General features: G+C 33.1%; 2 protein-coding genes across 2 annotated transcripts; both read right to left on the bottom strand.

Annotated features, from left to right (window-relative positions):
* Positions 1 to 9,182: 9,182 nt before the first annotated feature.
* LOC123658814 (ubiquitin carboxyl-terminal hydrolase 3-like) lies at positions 9,183 to 19,598 on the bottom strand. The gene is made up of 10 exons (XM_045594112.1): positions 19,307 to 19,598; positions 18,419 to 18,563; positions 17,959 to 18,277; positions 16,504 to 16,857; positions 15,861 to 16,009; positions 14,908 to 15,019; positions 13,922 to 14,053; positions 12,587 to 12,729; positions 10,556 to 10,702; positions 9,183 to 9,647 (listed from the first exon to the last, which is right to left on the bottom strand). Exons 1-10 carry the CDS (start codon positions 19,395 to 19,397, stop codon positions 9,491 to 9,493), a joined length of 1,749 nt encoding a protein of 582 aa, XP_045450068.1. The 5' UTR covers positions 19,398 to 19,598; the 3' UTR covers positions 9,183 to 9,490.
* A 509-nt stretch (positions 19,599 to 20,107) lies between these two features.
* Positions 20,108 to 21,246, bottom strand: LOC123658815 (40S ribosomal protein S17). The gene is made up of 3 exons (XM_045594113.1): positions 21,134 to 21,246; positions 20,851 to 21,002; positions 20,108 to 20,376 (listed from the first exon to the last, which is right to left on the bottom strand). Exons 1-3 carry the CDS (start codon positions 21,134 to 21,136, stop codon positions 20,130 to 20,132), a joined length of 402 nt encoding a protein of 133 aa, XP_045450069.1. The 5' UTR covers positions 21,137 to 21,246; the 3' UTR covers positions 20,108 to 20,129.
* Positions 21,247 to 21,285: the final 39 nt, after the last annotated feature.

Here is a 21,285-nt window from a genome sequence, read left to right as displayed (position 1 = left end):
GAAAAGCAAACATTTTCGTTAAGGTTTTTTTAACTTTCAACGTAATTATTGTTTTATTCGAGAGCCTAAATCTTACGTCAGTCACATTTTTCTGAAAATTACATTTTTCTGACTATAAAACCTTATTTTAAATTATGAAAATTTTTAGTTACTTTAACATCATTAGTGAGAATGCGTTGTGTAAATTTTCAGTAAAAAAAACTGACTTCAATTACATTGACAAGTAATACAACGTAAGTAGACGAAAAAAAATTAACAAACGCACTAGTCGTCACTAAGATTTTCGAGGGTTACCTTCGATTTCTCTGAGATCCCATCATCAGATCCTGATTTTCTTATCATGGTGCCCCCATCTCCCTTCCAACAAAAAAAGAATTATCGAAATCGGTTCATAAACGGCGAAGTTATCCCCGAACATACATATATATATACACGTACATATGTATGTATATAATATATATATACGGTCGAATTGAGTAACCTCCTCCTGTTTTGAAGTCGGTTAAAAACTAATTTTACATTTTTTATATTATATAGCTTTTTTCTTTGATGTAATTTGAGTCAATTTATTAATTTTTAATGGTATTCTAGAAACTTGCTCTCTTTTCAAATTTATATGAATAAATAAATGAACATCCCTAACGTAGGATTACCTATTTTTTAAATACTTTGAAAACAACACATAGTTAGGTACCGTATCTATTCTATTCTATAGTATCTACTATTTCAGGATTATACATTATGAACTACTTATTACAAAATGTAAATTATTGGACCAATTAAGTTTAGTCATACTTTGGAACATGATTGAAATTATCGTATTAACGACTAGGAATTAAGTGAAATAGAGAGAGGAAACACGAGTGTGACGCGAATGAGAGCCCGCTTTGTCAGTGGCTAATTTGTGAATTAGTGATAAGTGCCACTCAGGCGAACAATCAAATTAATTAAGCTTTGTCGCCTAGCGTTTTAAATAAAAAACGAGAATTAGTCATTTTAGTATCGAAAATGAGTCGTTACAAAATACTTATATCTTTATTACGACCGTTCTGTTGTATTATCAAATCTATAATTAGGTATATAGATTTTTTTCATTAGTATTGGTAACGATAAGAACATTAACGCTAACTGTTATGGGATGGACCTACAAATCTCTATTTCTGATCTAGATGTTTTTGCGTGTGATCTTATGACTTTCCCATCAAGTCTTCGGAAACTGCATAAATTCGCAGTTGTTATTAGAAATACCGATTGCTACTCTTACGTAGTAGGTAATAAGCTTCAACCCTTCTGCTATTGGAGAAAGTAGGCCTTTATTCACAGACTACTTTATATCAGAAGCAAAAAAATATGATTAGGTAAGGTATATTAGGTTAATATAACTATTTTCAAGTATAATTATGCCGATACATAATTATACCCTATACTTAAAAGCTTTTGCGCTTTATATTTATCTATACTAATATTATAAAGAGGAAAGATTTGTTTGTTTGTTTGTTTCGAATAGGCTTCGAAACTACTTGACCGATTTGAAAAATTGTTTTACCATTAGAAGCCGACATTATCCCTGATGAACATAGGCTACTTTTTATCGCGTTATTTATCAACCACATTATTTAAGCAACATATTTTAATTTTTCTATCTTTGTAATTCAGTAACTAGCAACTGTCCGTCGTCGTCGCGTCTCGCTTGTCATTCATATGCACGTTTATTATTCTTATTTAAGAAGAAAAGATATCGGGCTCTTTCTGCATACAAACGTAGTCGACTGTTTCCTTCCTGGATAATGATACTAGATCAAATATTTTTGTAAGATAAAACCTTTAACTGCCATGACCATGCCCCTATGTCTTGGTTTTTTTTTTTCATATTATTATCGTAGGGAGTAGGAGTCATCAAAAACTAGTAATATTGCCTAATTTTTATACATTTTCAGACACTCATTAAAAACAGCACGCGTATTAAAAAACCGGGAACATAGGGGCATATAGCTGAAGTTTTTTTTTTTGTTAATTAAAAAACATAAAAGGAAATTGGCATGTAATGCGGAGGAAATCGTAGAATACAATTACAATATATTAATAGTACAATTTTAAATGACATTTTTTTCTCCATGTACCTAGGTCAACTTTAGGTTCTATTTTACTCTTTCATTTATTCGTACGAACTATTATTATGTATTTATTTACTTATTATTCTACCTACCTTTCCAAAAACTGATAACAAATAATACTTAATTAAATAAGTTATCACATTGTAATAACAACACAGATCATTGGAATAATTTAGAAAAATTTTTTGTTAATAAAAACGTACCCTCACAGTTTTGTCGAGAAATAGATCTGCCCCTTACAACAAAGTTACCGACCTAATTTGCAAAACTAGGTGCGAACGGCGAACGTCGCACAAGGGAATATTTCCTACCACTAGGTAACGTTATTTGGACGCGTCTAATGGAGTAAGTGCTTTGCCAAATGGCCCGCGCCGCGGAGCTTTTAATGCAATTTCGTCTCCCTTTGTGTCAGAATTGGCGCAATCAATTCATTTACACTTTGTTTCGCTAACATTCTACTCGATGTAGCAGTGTAGCTACACCCGACACCACGGCTTTTAGCGACAACCTAATTGGCCTTTCATGCTCACTTTGTTGGAAAATATTTTTGAAACGGTATTTTAGTGATAAATGTGAGACTAAAATGTTTTCTATGTGTAAAATATAGATATCGCCCATCATTCCAAATTACGCTTTATATCATTGAGGGAAAGAAGCTTTTTGATTGTGTTTGTTTACTTTATAATTTGATTACAACTTATAAATATAACTAATCTATACACATATAAATAATATTAAAACGTCTGTCTGTGATTTCAGATATCTGTGTTTTTTTTTCAATATACAAGATACTAAAAAACCCAACGAAAGGAGTTTAAAATTTTTGTTTATCTGTCTTTCTGTTTTTATGGGAATTTCACTATAACATAGAGGTTATGGAGGCATACAACATACCTATAGGCTACTTTTTATCTCGAAATTCCTGCAAAATCGGGATTAACGCGGAAAAACCCGTATTTATATGATATGAAATAACATAGGTATAAGTAGGCAAATCTATACATCTAGGTTAATACTAACACTTATTAAGTAAAAACTTGTTTGTTTGTTTAAACTCTCTAATCTCAGAAAATACTGATTCGAATTGAAAAATTCTTTTTGTGTTAGATATAGGCTACATAGGCTATTTTTTTCTTCAAATTACCGCGGTTGGAACCGAGGGGCTGAGCACTGATAGTAGGTACTTAATATGAGATTAGACACGTTCAGTTCATCTGTTACACAGTAGAATACGCTGTGTGATTACGGCAGTAAGGAATATAGCCACCTCCTCTCTTCCCGTGGGTGTCGTAACAGGCGACTAAGGGATAACACAGTTCCACTACCACCTTGGAACTTATAAAGCCGACCGATGGCGGGATTACCATCCAACTGCTGGCTTTGAAATACGTAGGCCGAAGACGGGCAGCAGCGTCTTCGGTACGAAAAAGCCAGCCCTGCGGTCACCAAACCGCCTGCCCACCGTGGTGACTATGGGCAACACACATAAGTTCACGCCATTTTTGGCGCGAACTTGTGGAGGCCTATGTCCAGCAGCGGACTGCGATAGGCTGAAGTTATGGTTGAAAAGGCGAGGAATATAATTAAGGCGCTTAAGATAGTCCTGTTCCTAAGGCCTACTTTCAATATTGTGTATGGTATGGGTTCGAATGAGTTCAAATTTCGCTCGAATGCTTGGTAGATACTAGATATGATATTAGTGATTATATTTATAAAGTATGGGTATTATTTCAACCATAATTACTTTAAAATTATGTTTGATTAAAATAATTAACAGGTCTCCTAGTACAGTCGCCAGTCTCTCACACAGATTGTGTTTTGTTATGTTGAAATTTGTATTTTGTTTTGTGTGAGAGAAAATAAAATAAATATTTATTAAAAAAAATATTATTAATATAAAATAATCATTTATTTCCCTAATTGTTGTGAAAGTAATAAATCTTATTTAAAGGTTATATTAGTAAATTAAATATATATATAAAAACCGATAAAAATGCCCTCTAGTGTTGTTTGCAGATTTTTTTATATATAACTAGATCGGCAAACAAGCGTACGGCTCATCTAATGCTAAGCGATTACCGTAGCTTATAGACGCCTGCAACACCAGAAGCATCGTAAGCGCGTTGTATTTCGCGTTTAATATGACACTAACGTCAGTCTGTCAAATTCTGAACGGTCACTGGAGGCATCGCGATGTGCTAGCATTGAGAACAGAGGAGGCTCTAGAGTCTAGGACATGTAGCACCCGGGTGTAATTTATATAAAGGCGCGGGACGTCATGCGGCTTAAATTTGTGTGTATATTATATAAAACGGACCTCAAAAATAAATGTCGGTTATTAACATTTCGTCGATTACAAGTATCAACGATATCTATCAATTTGTTCTTTTACGACCTTACGTGCCTGTCTCAGCGCCTCTAAAACCCGGCGCTCGGTTCACATCTCTTCGTGCACTATAGGTAAAGCCGCCCCAGATTGAGAGACTACCTATCCAGAGGAGCACGGAATAACTGAAGAAGTCAACAAAAAGTAACAAATAGTCGTTTTAACGGGTAACATTCTTAAGGTTCTATATTTGTTCCCTATAACTTAAGATTAATTATCTCATTTGTAATGAGTGACATTAAATGACAATATTGTAAAGAAATATCTACTTTATTCAGTGTCAAATATAATATCTATTATTTTTTAATAAATCAAGATAAATATTTGTTTATATTATATTATAAAAAAATATTTACAATGAAGCAAACGCGAATACCTAAACTTATAAATACCAGCTTTAGTCAGTTTGATAGTAAGTAGTAGTAGTATATAAATATTTTTTATTAATATTTAGGATTAAAATAATATAAATCGATTTTGTTTTGTATGTCATATGCATGTAAACAAAATGCGCGACACTTCATTCAAAAGTAACAAAGATTATTATTATCATTGATATATCATTAAGTATATTAGCTTAATTTTTTACTTATATAGGTTAAAAATTCTCACAAATAAACAAATAAAAACTTACTTTATGAAATGTTTTACAATCCCATGAATATCATTTAATCACAGTCCTTAGGTTTTCTGATTAAATACAATGCTAATCCTCAACGGTGTCATGCACCATTATCCAATATTCTGGATATCTGTTATTTTTTTTTTTTTATATTTTGATTTAAAGAAAGTGTTTACAAAGTATTCAGAATGAATATTCTTCTCCTAATTAAATTGCCGTATCCAAAAATATTCTATAACGTAATATACGGAATTTAAACATTACGTATTACGAATGAGACATATATTCCTCGTGGTTATAAGTTGTGTTGTATACCTACAAGTTTATTCTCTTTTCATTTCAGATTTCAATCGTAACGCTATTTACCCATACGTTGCTGAACCCTTTGCACTAAATATAAATGAAGTTAAGCCGACTATTGAAATAATAGAAATCAATTCAGATGAAAGTGAAAAACAATGTTCACAAAACAATACTAGTTATCGGCCCGCTGTAAAAAGTGAGGACGAAAATAAATATGAAGTAAAAGGACAAACTAAAGGAACAAGAAATGTTAAATATGAACAACAATATACAAATGATAGAGAAAATCATAGTGAAGATGATTTGAATGAAACATTTAATAGTCACTGCGGTGGAGATTATGGTAAAAATAACACATATTACAATCGTGTTGATAATATAACGTTTGATACGTCTTCAGATGATCAATATGACGATATTAAAATCATACATTTTAATGATACAATCGTCAATGACAATTCACGCGATTTTAATTCATATGCCGTTACTGATCATGAGGAGGATATAAAAAAAATTATTTACTCTTTAAAAGATATAAAAAATTCGTATGAAAATGATTATAACGTATCAAATGTGAGTTTTGACGATTCTACAAGTCTTTCAACAGTTGATGATGAAATAATAAAATATAGAACTATATTCCCAACACCTATATATAATTGGATACCTAAATTAAATTTACTCTCATCGCCATTACCAGCTGTTACGGAGTTAACAGAACCATATACATACTCAACATCAGATATTACTGATGAAAGTACAACTCATAAATTTGTTAAAAAGTCAGCTAACAGTTGGTTTGATGGAAATACTAACAGAGATCAAAGTCACCAAAAGTCAAAAATTCTCACAAAATTAAGCACTTTATCAGAAAGAGAGAAAAGGAGAAATAAAGTAGATAATATATTAAATAAAAAAACAGAATGTAAAGAACAAGTTATTGTATATTGTGAACCAGAATGTAATTCAATATTAAAACTCGAAAATATAGACACTACAATGAATGTGACTGATAGACCTAATATTACAATAAATAAGGAAGATACGGTAAATGAAAATGTATTTGATGCTTCTAAACAGCTTCATTTAAATTTACCCGAGCCTCAAATTAAATGTAACTCTCAACCAACAACGCGTACTAACGAAATATCTGAACCAATCCAAGAGATAGGAGAAAGTCGTTTTAATAACAATCCTAACGAAGTGATAGTATATGACTATGATTTAGATACGGTAGAGAATAGTGATGAACAGAGTATACGTAAGGAAGAAGGTAATTCAAATTGCACGTTTGTCTCAAAGTGCTTGGATTTATCTCAGACCGTTCCAGAACCTAATTCTATACCTTACTTACAACTATCATTAGACACCAACTTTGACGAAGACAAATCATGTTTTAGACGCTTTTTAAAGTTAATTTTATGCTGCAAATAGAGTAGGTATATATGTATGTATATTGTAAATAAAACGAAATAATTTTAGTTGGCGAATTTATTAAATTCAATCACTATTAACTTCCAGTAATTGAAGTAATTAAAATAAACCTGTTGTTAAACAATTAGGTACTTGCAAAAGAGACCACTTCACGACACAAATCATCAAAACGTTCTATTTACACACAATTTCTTATCACAATATTGTTATCGAGCTGAGAATGTCGCTGCGCATAACGCTGTGAGTACAAAAAACAAAGACATATTTCTCAGGAATGTAAAAATACCATGTTTTACAAATAATAGTCGTAATTTAAATAAATAAACAAAGCGAGCTGTATCGACCTTTAAAAGTGCTATGTATAGAACAGACTTCTAATGCATCAATGTTAATATTAGATGTATTTCGTATTCATTTTAAGCTTAAATAATTTTTATTCCTCCTCAACTATTTATATTTATATTATTGACATTTATAAAGTATATTAAATAAATCGTACTATGAGAACTTGCCCTTTTAACCTGCTTGAATTACGTACTTTTAAGTGACAATTCATTTTCAATAATTTCAATAACACATTTTAAATTAAAAGTTGATATTATATATTCTTCTACATGATTTTTTTTATTAAGCAGACATCTGTCAATATATTAATTCATGAACATAATCCAATATTATATAATAGGTAAAGACGAGTGCCAAGATCATGCCAAACGAGATTGAATTTCTTTTTCAACAATTCGGCTAACAGTATTTACTGGCCGAAGACTAAAAAGTACACACTTCACGGTTGCACTAGTCTGAACATGCCGTTAGTCATAAACGATAAAGTCGAAACTGTCATACCAAACAACATAATTATATTTTTATACATTATAGATAATTCAGCTCATTTTTTTTTGTTCGGCGCTTTGAAATTATACAGAGACAATAGATACATTAGATAAAATAGAAAGATATAACACCAGCTCCTTACATATATGATACATTTTTTGTTGTTGTCGGAATTGAATTTCCATTTTTTTTTCTCGTTTTTGTGAGGAGAATAGCTACACAGCCGTTCTTCGGAATAACATTTGACGCATTAATGTTAAATGATATAAAAATAAGAAATTGCCATAATTAACTAATGCCAAACAACGAAATATACATGTTGATAATACTTATCATGCACACGCTCACGTATAAGGTTGACACGCATAACACCGAGCTCTAAGATGGTTTGTAGTATTGTTATTAACGACCGACAGCCCAACCGACGCAAGAAAACTAAAACAAACTGCCAATATAACAAGTCTATATATATAGCTAGGTACAATAACTTGTCAAATAAATAGTAATATACTGTGACCAGCATTTAAACTAATTTTTTTTTTCGTCATGATTCCTCTGTCAATTTTTAGATATTTTTTTACGCCTATATGTCAAAAATAACAATTTCAATTTTAAACAATGCCAAGACTTTTTTCTCGGTAATATTATAGCTTTTTAGTAGGAACGACCCCACAAGTCAAAAAATCATAAATTACTATATTTTACAAGGTATTTATTCCTTAATAATTTTTTGATATTGAAAAAAGTACATGTTATCAGTGTAACTATCGTTCATTAATTAATTAATTCAGATTAATGACTAACAGTGCCAAAGTAGCACGAATAATTCCGCCAATATCACGTAGAAAGGAGAAGACACGAAGGATGCAACTATTGTTAATTAAATTAATTAATTCTTGAATTTAATGGCATTCAGATGTGCCAGGGAACAGTAAGAACTGTCGATTTCGTCAATGTCACGTAGGATAGAAAAGACACGGAGTATAGTGATTGGTGTGGTTGAGATTGTAACCTATATTGATTGTTACAGACAAAAAGAAGAAATAGGCATAACAATTTTTTAAGTTTAATTTAAATTATTTTAAAATGTCAAAAACATCTGAAAAGTAGTATACCAATGGAAAATTCTTACCTTGTTTTCAACTGACTAATAACTGACTGGGGTCTTTCACTTCTGAGAAGCAATATGCCAGCAATAATATAATCTATTACTTTAATAATGCTAGTGATGTGAAAAACTGCAATCAATCGTCAAATTATTATCCTAGACATTTACGAGTCAGCAAACTAACACTAATAGCAGTTAGTTTCACTCTATCTAGTCTTAACCGATCCGGTCTAATACAAATGTACTAAATCAATTAAGCTGTCGTCGTTATTATGTTAACTGGCAAACTCATTCTGATAGTATTGTAGTGTTCGGTCTGGTATGGTTCAGTCAAGTGGACACCTGCACTGCTTATGAAGAAATCAATTAAAACTCGGTTCCTGCATTAAAAAAAATGGTTCGTTTACGAACCGTTTAATTTCGAACACATTCGTTTCATCGTTTTTGTAATATAGGACACCGAGCTTAAGCAGTTAGTGTCGTAATAGCCGGTGAGGTTAGCGAGCCAATTCCGATAGTAGCATCCGCTCGGCCTAGTCACGTTGATAAAAAAAAACAATTTGTTTAAGAACCATTAAATTTCAAATTAATTCGTTTTTTGAATATAGAAACCGACGTTAAGCAGATAGTGTCATAGCAACCGATGAAAATTGTGAGCTAATTCCGATAGTATAGTCCGGTCGATCCGGTCACGTGGAGAGCGCGATTTCTTGTCGTATGTAGAAAAGAATGTATGGCTTGCAAGAGGCCACAGCGCTGGCGTCCGTCGCTCGAACCGTTTGGTCGTTGAAGTGGAACCACTGGTCTTCGTTGATAGCGAACGCGGTGTAGTGACCCGAGCCGGCTCTGCAAGGAAGGAAATCAATAAATAAACGCTTCATACTCAACGACCCTCAGTAGGATTTTCTCCTGTGTCGGGGGTCCGGAAACACCCACAATACACAATCTCAAACGTCCAGAAGACTATGTTTATAGTCAATAGTCAATAAAAATAGAAATTATTGAAGATAATCCAAAAAGTTTCAGTATTCAATTAAAGCACCAGTTTTCGATTTCAAAAAGAATCTTCATAATTGGTGCACCTTGTAAAAAATTATAAGGTAACACACAAAAAACATAGTCAAATGGAGAACCTCCATCTTCATCTCCATTTAAAGTCAAAAATCATATATAAGTATAGGATAAGCTCAAAATAGGAATGACTATTACCTGAGGCCTGGTGCTATTAATATAAATATGTAGTTCCTTATCACAAGGAATCCTATAGTTCAGGGGCCCCTGCAGCTAACCTGTGCATCCTGGAGGCCCAGTGCTATGGATACTTTTTTGAAGTGAAACTTCTTTAGGCTCATGCGAGGGGTAAAATTTTTATGGATCAAACGCGTCACGCGTCACGAATTTTTAAACGTCCATAGCACGTTGTATACCCGCCTTAGAACACCGCATTACGTTGGCTTTTTGTTTTTTTTTTTCAATTCGTTTTTTTAATTAGTATTTTTTTTAAATTAATTTGCCAAAGAAGTTTCACTTCTGACAAGTGTACTTTGTAAGCACGCAATTTTTTTTATACAGCTAGGTTGGCAAACTAGCAAACGTCTTATCTGATAGTAAGCGATTATCGTAGCCGAGCGTATAGACGACTGCAACACCAGAAACATCGCAAGCGCGCCCCCCCCCCCCCCAAAGCTCGGGTCACCTCGGCCACCACCGGGCCGCAGCAGTATCGGAAGCAGTATGATGCGGGCGGTAGTTACCCCGAGCCGTGGTGCACGATGACGGCGGCCAGGTCGTAGAGGAAGCTGCCGCGGCCGGAGCGGCGCGTGTCGGGCACGTTGTCGAGCACGAACCGGGACATGTCCAGCGCGCTCAGCGGAAACGATATGTTGGTGTCCACCTTGGTCCTGGGGACAACGTTTTATAATCTATACATATAATAAAATGGTAGGAAAGTCAAAACTGTACATTGAATATTTTTTTTAAAGAATACTTGGGGTGTGATCTACAATCGATACCGAAGCCAAAAATATAGTTTTTAGAATTTTTGTCTGTTTGTCTGTATGTATTTCCGGGATAAACTCAAAGAGGACCGCATGGATTTACTTCAAATTTGGCACGAATATTATTAAGAAGTCGGGTCAACATATAGGCTACAAATTATCACGCTATCACCTACGGGGAACGAGCAGTGAACCTTTATTTCTTCAACGCATTCTGTAACAACGTGTAATCTAACGTCGCATATTTGAATGTTGTTATTATGTTAATAACCATGCTATAAGCTAGCTTCATACTATAAATAAAGACATTCTGTAGTATATTAAGTATCAGCATTGCACCCGTGTGAAGCCGGGGCGGGTCACTAGTTATATATAACATAATAAATTATCAAATACACATGACACTAGCGGATCTGGCAGACATTGTCCTTCCCGGAATACAGCAACTAAATTTCATTACTGATGTACCGATAGCACCACCTACGGGTTCAATTGTGTTTTCAAACTATTAAATGAACCCATAGAAATATACGTACAAAATTTTAACCGAATCGGTCCAGCTGTTTAGGAGTACAATGACAAAAACACGCATAGAAGAAATATATATTTACCAGCTGACCCCGCAAACGTTGTTTTGCCAGATATGATATTAACATCCTCAATCCCCCACCCCTTATAACTTAGTGGTATGAATAATAGATATTGGCCAATTCTCAGACCTATGCCCCATATGCACACAAAATTTCATAAAAATTGGTCCAGCCGTTTTGGAGGAGTATTATAACCAACATTGTGACACGAGAATTTTATATATAAGATAAGATTTATCAACGACTAGTGGTCGCCAAGTTGTCGAAATTCGACCATAATTAATTTGAATTATAAGTTTAAACATACAAAGACTATAACTTCAATGATAATAAACAAGAGAATATATATCCGTATGTATGTCAAATACATGGTAATGTATGTAATGTTTTGTTTTTTTGTGATTGATTTAATGTATTTTTAGGCATATTTATAAAAAAATATTAACATTCTGTACTCCTTCACTATAATTATGAACTATAAATGTGCGAAATTTCATACTCCTTCATCCGCGCAATTTTCATAAAAAGGGGTACAAATTTTTTGCTTCACATATTAATATATAAATTAAAAAAAAATGTAAATTACACATATCTTCGCACCTCAAAATTGTGTTGAATTTATCACGAGTAACTAAGAATAAATTTTATTTACAGTGTTGGAAAGGTGTGTCTTTTTTTTTCAAATACATGCTCCTGCCATGCCTACAAAAGATAAACGCATCTTTGAACAAGTTTCAACATTTGCTTCATTAAACTAAGTTTACTTAAAAAGTTACAGAAATTTAAATGATAGACAAGAAACTAATTTTGATAAAAGCCTTGTGTTGATTACATCAAACAAATAAAAATTAAACTGTACACCCTTTCCACTTTTTTCACATTATCTCCTCAACACTGATTGTCTGGATGAGACAACTGTTTAGCGGTAAGACCGCCTGTTGTACATTTTTTTTTTTAATGTATTATGTGATATTTGTGTACAATAAAAAGTAAACTAACATTATTAAACATAGTTGGGTTACAATTTAATTGTAACCTAACTAAAGTAATTGTAGTATTGTAACCTACAATTTTCACAGAATTTTAATCTACTATTACTAAAGATATGCTGTTCAATGTGAAAGAGTGAAAAATGGGCCAAAAAATTAATAAAAATAAAAAACCATTATGTCAGAGAACAGGTAAATTGTTAACTCACCTAAAATAATTATGCCATCGGAATCTCTTGAGATGTAAACATAGGACATTAGGTAATCTTCGTATCCAAAACTGCTTGGTGGACTTCTGTTTACACTTACAGCTACTGCAGAAGTATCGCTCTGTATCAGCCAACTCTTCAACCTGAAGCCACAACCATTTTGATATTACATATCAGTTAAAATACTGGACACTTATTTATATAAAGTCAAGTAAATAGTATAAAAAAGTTGTATTATTAATATCTTTAATATATTATGATATGATCGCTGCTTGTCACAAACAAAAGATACCCATTACTGGAAAATGTGTTGGGTTTCTTAACACAAGTGAGTGATACACCTTTTTGAGGCACAGAACACAATTGTGAACATAAATATTTAGTGATTTTATTTTTATTAGCTTTATTTTTAAAATGAAGTTTTTTCTCCTCTTTGTAACCAACTTCAAAAAAAGGAGGACGATCTCAATTCGAATATTTTTTATGTATCCGCTCCAATTTCGACAATGTGGTCCCATTTAAATTTATTCGAGATCTGACAAGTATTTTTTGAGTAATCTCAAGTAATCCGTATTTACTCGACCATTGTTTCGTCGACCGTCGTATTACACATCTCATAACTTCTTATTGGGCGATTTCTATGATTCTTTTTATAATAGCTGGTCGCATGGACTAATTTAAATTTCATCAAGATATGACTTTAAGGTACTTTCTTGTACTTTTAGAGTAATTTTTGGTACGCGTATTTACTTGACTATTTTTTCGTGACCCTTGTATTACTTGTCGATGTAATTGAAGTCAGTTTATTTTCGTTTAAGAGCAAACATAATTATTCTTTTTGTATCTTTTGGTAATTTCCTAATTGTGATGTCTATGACAAGTGATTTGTTACAAACAACTATATTTCTTTCTTTCTTTACATTTGCAAGCCTATGTTCAAAAAAATAAAATATATCTAATATATAAAATTCTCGTGTCGCGGTGCTCCTCCGAAACGGCTTGACCGATTCTCATGAAATTTTATATGCATATCGGGTAGGTCTGAGAATCGAACAACATCTAAATTTCATACCCCTAAGTTATGGGGGGGGGGGGGTTAAGAGGGTTAATAAAATATTATAAAATTGTGTGTGCTTATCGGGTAGGTCTGAGAATCGGCCAACATCTATTTTTCATTCCCCCTAAGTTATAAGGGGGGGATTGAGAGGGTTAATAAAATATAAGGCAAAACAACGTTTGCAGGGTCAGCTAGTAGTATATATATATAACGCTATGTTCAATATATATATATATTTCTCTTTCTAATACACTTAAAAGAAATAAAAATATCAATACCTGTACGAAGCTTGCTAGACAATCAGTTAGAGCTACAGGTGACTCATGTCTGCCAGTTTCGGGAAGTTCCAGCGAGAGATCTAGGAATGGATCAAACTTCTTACTTTCCGTACCGCAGGCTAAGCATCGGACCTGTAATCATAAAATTAATAAGTATTTAGGGTAACATAGTTTAGAATTTGTAGTTTTTTCAAATGCACAAATTCAGGATATTTGTTGGTCACAAGGTGCCTCATGGAATAGTTTCCCTTATAACCATTTCATGCAGCTATGGACTATTACATATAATTGTGATTCTAAATTGTTGTTACGTTAATGAAGGAAATTAAATAAGGTTTATTTTTGAAGCCGGAATGTCAAAACATAAATGCAATTGAGATAAAATATTAGACTTTATTAAATCTCCATAACTGAACTTTAATAACATTACTAACCTAAGATACAAGAAAGAGCGGCCGACTGGCGCAAAAACACTTAAGTAATATGACTGTAGTGGGTATTTAAATAATAGCTCGCAATAAAATTACGTCATAATAGAGTAACCAACAAACTGATTTAGTTTACAATCCTCTTTGAATCATCCACAACGGTTCAGTATAGTGTCAAGTAATATTTCCTCTAAAAACAAATAATGGTTTTATTTTAGAACTAATAACATAGATTACCCGCCTATAAATAATGCACATCGACCTTTGGAAAGAGACAATTGGTTTATTTAAAGTACTACTACAACTGACATTGTCACTACTAATAAAGAAATAGTATTGAGTCAACCACACAGTCATCAACAATCGTCGTCAGTGCGACGTAATACAATGGGAACAGCGATCGTGGATAATATAATGGGCACATTGGGGCAAGTGGGAGCGTGGGGAGCGTGGGGAGCGTGGGGAGCGTAGGGAGCGTGGGAAGCGTGGGAAGCGTGGGAAGCGTGGGAAGCGTGGGGAGCGTGGGGAGCGTGGGGAGCGTGGGGCAAGTGAGGGTACCTCGCTCTGCAGCGTGCCGCCGAAGACCGCGGTGACGATGGACGCCGGCGCGCGCACGAGGCCGGCGTCCGCGCGCTCCGGCGGCAGCAGCTGCTGCAGCTCCGTGTGCAGTCTGCGGGCGCAGGCGTTACTCGCTTACTGACCACTCATACGCTAACCGACTATGTCAAGTTTCACAAGCTAAATGCTAGTTAGCTTACTCAAATTTGACACTTTAGCCACAGGACTATAAATACTGTTAAAAAAATACCACTTCACCACTAAGAAATAAAATTTAAACTTTTTACTACACAAACATTAAATAAAAATAGGGTACTAAATCATGCATCGATTATACAAAATGCTGTGTGTTAAGATTGGGTACTCGATAACATTATCATCAACAATGTAAATCACGACGTCTTCTATAACAATATGTTGAATATCAATGCTTACATTTGTAACGCCTAACGGTTACACAATATTATTATCTTTCCCCCTCATACATGGTAGGTTCTTATTTGACCAAGTAATACCCCTTTTAATAGCCTCACTGTATTTGAGCAATGTACATTGACTACTGTCTACTGCTGTGTGGCTATGGTGCCAAAGAATATAGCCATCCCCTCTCTTTCCGTGGGTGTCGTAAGAGGCGACTAAGGGATAACAAAGTTCCACTACCACCTTGGAACTTAAAAAGCCGACCGATGGCGGGATAGCCAAGCAACTGATGTCTTTAAAATACATAGACCAAAGACAGGCAGCAGCGTCTTCGGTACGACAAAGCCAGCCCTGCGGTCACCAAGCCGCCTGCCCAGCGTGGTGACTATGGGCAAAACACATAAGTTCACGCCATGTTTTGACGCGAACTTGTCCTAGAGGCCTATGTCCAGCAGTGGACTGAGATAGGCTGAAGCGATACAAAATACATATCAATAAAAGATATTAAATACAAAAAAAAAAATTCAACACACCTATCTAGCATGTATCGCAGAAACTCGTGCGCATCTTGTTGTTGATAACCGCGAAACCTCGGCACTACCTTCCAGATCACGAGGAAGAGGCATTCCGGGGATATAGCGCCTTTCGACCCACATCCACCCGTGTTCAGATTTATAAGCACCTGTGAGCAATATACAATTTCAATAATATTTAATTGCGTTTGCTCGCAAACATTCACATCGAAATACGCATTTTCAGGGATGATAAAATATATACGTCAGATTTCGATACAAAAAAAATCATCAAAATCAGTAGAGTTACGAGATAACACAACAAAAAATTCAGTAGAATTGAGAACCTCTTCCATTTTTTTAAACACGGTTAAAAATACAAAATAAAATTACTTTTAAACTAAAAAAATAATAATTATACTAACGCAAATACTTATATAAATAAATATAACATGCAAAAAATGTGATTGTTTGGCCTTTTTGGTACTGTACTCAGTTTGTGTTTTCCACATACAAATAGATAAATAACATATTTCAAATATACCTTAATGAAACTATACATGATGTATATACTTAGCTTTTATAAGTTGTAATTTATGACTATAAATTAAAGTTAAAAAGTTTATCAAGGAAGCAAAAAATGGTACAAAATACAAACTCATACCTTTCTGAGTTCTTCCGCCATAACGACATCGTGCATTTCTTGTCGAGTATAACTTCTCGAGTGGTACACTTTTCGTCCATTCGTCTTCGTCTCCAGTGATGGAAGCTGACTGAAGTAGCAACTAAATTCCTGTATATTATTCAGACTTTGTAGTACCGCATTCATAAAACATGTATTTCCTAAATTCTTTAAGCCTACAATCTTCTTTTCTCTCTGACTCTTTCCATTGCAATGTAAATTTTTCTTCTCTTTGCTTCTAGAAGGTTGTCCTAAATTCTCTGTTGAACTGCTGTCTTCAGAATGAGATCGTTTCCGTGAACGTGGTCGTAAGCTTCGCACTGGTTCTTCTAAATTCTAAAAATTAAAACACAATTTGTATTTTAAAAAATATATTAATAATTTAAAAAAAAAAATTATACTGCTGGTACACATATGTCTATAAAAAAAATACATAATATAAAGGAAATGTACCATCACTTGTAAGGTTTTGCACATGCTACATTTTTCAACACATCTTTTAATTTATCTAAAATATATTTTAATTTACATAAAAAAAAAGGTTATAATCCAGTGGAGTTGAAAAAATTAATGAAATTTAATTAATATCTCACTTTTTGTCATTAATGATTTTTTTTGTAATAACTCAATTTTTTGTATTCATTGTGTTATTTTTGCAATTTTATAGAATAAAAACTATTATGTTTTTAGTTTTTATTACAAACAAACAAATTTCATAAAGTACACGACATAACTACAAGTTAGGTATATTGTTAGGTGTATTGTTTGTGGTATATTCCTTCAAATGGCAGTTCTGTAAGTGTAATGGATCATGTTCCGCGTGAAAAATAATCCTAGTCCTTTTTAAATTTAACTCTGTTTAAATAGATGAGCTACTATGACAGACTCGTTCCACAGGCTACCTTTCGTGAGCATGTAAGCAAGGCTATAATTTACAATGAAAACATTCTACGACGAAAAAGAATTAGTATCTATGCATTTCTTTAGTTGTATGCGGTAGTTAGTATTCATATTTCACTTTATCAATTTTTCTAGGGCTAAGAAAAATAGCATTAGACAGTTATTCATGGTACGTTGCTAGAGTAGCTCGTACACTAAGAATAAGTAAAATTTAAAAAGGGCTAGGAATTTTTTATTCAGGTGGAACATGATCTATTCCACCCACAGATCCACCCATTTAGATGAACACAGTTAGAAGTCAAACCCCTTGTACATACTATATATACTAAATTTATCTTAAAATTAAGAGGCTTTAAAAGTTTAAAATTTTTGCTTATCAAAAATTACAAGTAAAAAATGATTAGACAAATTCAATATAATTTAGTTGCATTGATTATTATAAAAAAAAAGAACCAAAAATAGTAGTGTCGTAAAAGTCTTGTCAAAAGGGAATTGTTAATTTTTTTTTAATATACATATATTTTGTTATCACCTTACCTTAGTACTTTTCGTTAGTTTGTTTTCTGACACATCAGAGACACTCGGTTCTGTACTTTCAGCATCACAAGAACTAGTAGGAGTCACTTCAACGCTATTATCTTCTGTGATATTCAGCGATAGTACAACCTTATCGCTTGAATCCAATTCGTTTGATGCGGGACTGTTGTGACTTTGACTGTCTCTGACATCTTCAATTTCATCTATGTTTCTATTTGGTTCAGCATTTTCATTATTCCTAACTTGCATAATACTTTGCCTTATTTTGTCTATTTTTTGATGATCTAAATCGTTTGAAACATAATCGTCACATTTGTAACTGGAATGGAGTTAAAAGTACTGTTAATTTAAAAAATTTATTACTTATACACAAAAGATAAATGATTAAAATATGTTCGAGTGGCAGGCAGAAGGTATTGAATAATTTGTTTACATAAATATATGTAGGTATTTGTCTCACCAGTAAACTGAATACACATCGCAACTCATGCAGAGTTGGTGGTCAAGTGATTCTGCATGTTGTTTCGCATGTCCATTGGCATAGCGGCCACAGTTGACCATACCACATTGCAAACACAGCCAGTTTTGCTCTTTGATCATGCATTCTGTATTGAAAAACAAAAAATCACAAGTTATAGTAACAATACTTATATGTTGAACTATTGACACTTTTTTATATAAAAATAATTATTTATAACAGTACTCAGGTATTATATTTCTATATAGAATGATTTTATTACTTTAATTTTGTTTTCATATAAATTAGGGATGTGTTATTATTGTTATTTTTAATCAATTTATTGTTTCCTATAAAATATTTAAGGAAATAGGAAAGATTACTTTTAGTGAAGTATCGAGAGTTTATCGCTTATGATGTCAGAGATTAGCTCTACTACGCAAAACTAAATCTATGCCAGCGTTAATGTAAATGTTTTGCTTCGTGACTCATTATATTCCGTTTCGAATGTACATTATGGGGTTAGTGGCGTCAATCGTGGTACAGAAACGACGCAAGTTATGTGTGACATAAAAAGAACGATATACGAATAAGAAGATATATAAGAACTAGTTTAATCATCTTGCATCCTACAAGAATATAAGACGTTTGATAGATTGATTATAGGAAAACTTTGTGTTTTAGATTATTTAACGCATCGCATCACGTCTTCACGGTCACCCATGCCGCGCCCCCTCCCTCTCCGCGCCTCATGAACAGCTGATTATTTTAGCTCACTGTATTGATTTTTCAAACTAACCTCCAGTTATAGATTTGATGTCGCGTATTTTTACAAAACCCAATGAATACCACTAAATACAGCCTGTAATTAAAATAAATTGCGTATTTTACCTGCACAATTAAAGTCCTTTGTGATCGCAGTCTCCTCACCGAAAAGATTGCTATCCAACTTAACGTTATCTAATAAATGGGTACATTCCATTATTCATAATAATTAAAATATAAAAATAACTAAATAAAATAAGTTTTTTAAGTCATAGAAATCTAAGTAAGTCTTTTAGCAAATAAAATTGGAATTACAAAATGGTACTCTCGAATACGAGCGAGAGCAATTTATCCATTTCACACATTGGGTAGGAGCGAATGAGCAAGAAAACATCAAGCAAACGAAATACCGCAAACAACAATCCCTCCGATCGGATACGCGTACTGACATATAAACGTCATTCAAGTTTTGGATTATTTTGTTTTGATTTACTCAATAGATTGAACTGGTACATTAATATTATATAAAATTAATATTTTTACATACTGTAGTACTTTTTTATTTTAATACTTTACCTAAATGAATTTGATTAAGCTCTCTCGCAGTAACAAAAACATCATATCACTTATAATCAAATAGTGTAATTATTATTTTTCAAAGCTTTTGGGGTGAATGAACTCGAAACTTTTTATTCTTGATTTCTTAGTACTTTTAACAGTTTTAACAAGGAGCAGCGTGGTGGATTAAGCTCTGATCCTTCTCCTACATGGGGAAAGAGGCCTATGCCCAGTAGTGGGATATTACAGGCTGAAGCGTAACTAAATGTAAGTAAAACATGTTTTCAAGAATTCAAAGACATTTTTGCATAGAAACAGGTTATATACTTCATTTGACACATTTAGAGGGTTTATAAATAAAACAATATCTAGATCTTAGAAATTTTTATTCTTAGTTACGTCTGCCACTGTAGCCCCCCTGTGTTGAAGGCTGGGTGAGTTGGAGACCATTAATATTATTGAAGTCAAGCATTTTCAGCATATCCTTAGTGTCAGGGTCCACCTCAATGATGTCGTGTTCCAACGCTGAAACTTCGGGAACGTAATTGTCACGTCTTTCACGTTCCTCCTCCTGGAGCTTGATCGAGATACCGCGGACTTGGGAATGTCTGAGACGTCTCATTAAGTGGGTGGCAAACCTTTAACATAATAATTATACAATATTTTAAAACTTTTATTAAATATTTACATGTGTAATTTTAATTTCCACAACTATTGTATGGTACTAAAACTTTAAAATTATAAGCTAACCAAAGTTTACATGCAAATAAGATTGTTGTTTATTTATATTAAATATAACAGATTCCTTAACTTGCATTATTTATACTTTAAAATTTGTAAAGAAAGATATGAATACTCCATACGTTAAATTGTATATTCATTCATAACATCTAGACAGATCTACTCTTACAACATATACATCTCTATATTACGTTGTATAAAAATGATATTTATGGTGTTAACAAAATTTAATTTTAAAAAACAAATAATATACAACTTGCTAGGGGTTTACTGCTAAAGGTACTACGAAAAGTAATATTTACTACACATATTAATTATGTATTAAAATTAATATAATTAACACATAACCTTAAAACGTAAATATTACTCACCCAGCAATTTTGTTACGAAGAGGCTTCGTTGGAATAATAGCTATTTCCTCGCATATCCTCTTATTTGTATCAAAATCAAGAGTCAATCTTGTGTAGTACTTCTCAATTATGATTTTGGCCGCTTTCTTGACGGTCTTAGTTCGGACACGACCCTGTAATACATAAAAATACCATTTTAAAACGACTGAACATCCATATGTAGAGCTAGATTTGGAATTTAAGAGGCCTTTCCTATCATGATTATTTTGGTAAACAGCGATTTCTAAAATAAAATAACACTCACCATTGCGAAAACTGTGTATTCGCCGTTTGACAATGAATAAAAGAGAACTTCTAAACAGACTATAAATTGTTTATACTATTTCTACAGACAACCAATAAATACTTGTAAACTGGAATTGACAATTCTCTATGGTTCTGACTTATGGTCATAAT

Source organism: Melitaea cinxia, chromosome 13 (genome assembly GCF_905220565.1).
Source record: "Melitaea cinxia chromosome 13, ilMelCinx1.1, whole genome shotgun sequence".
Lineage (NCBI taxonomy): Eukaryota > Metazoa > Arthropoda > Insecta > Lepidoptera > Nymphalidae > Melitaea > Melitaea cinxia.
This window is presented reverse-complemented; position numbering and strand designations above follow the sequence as displayed.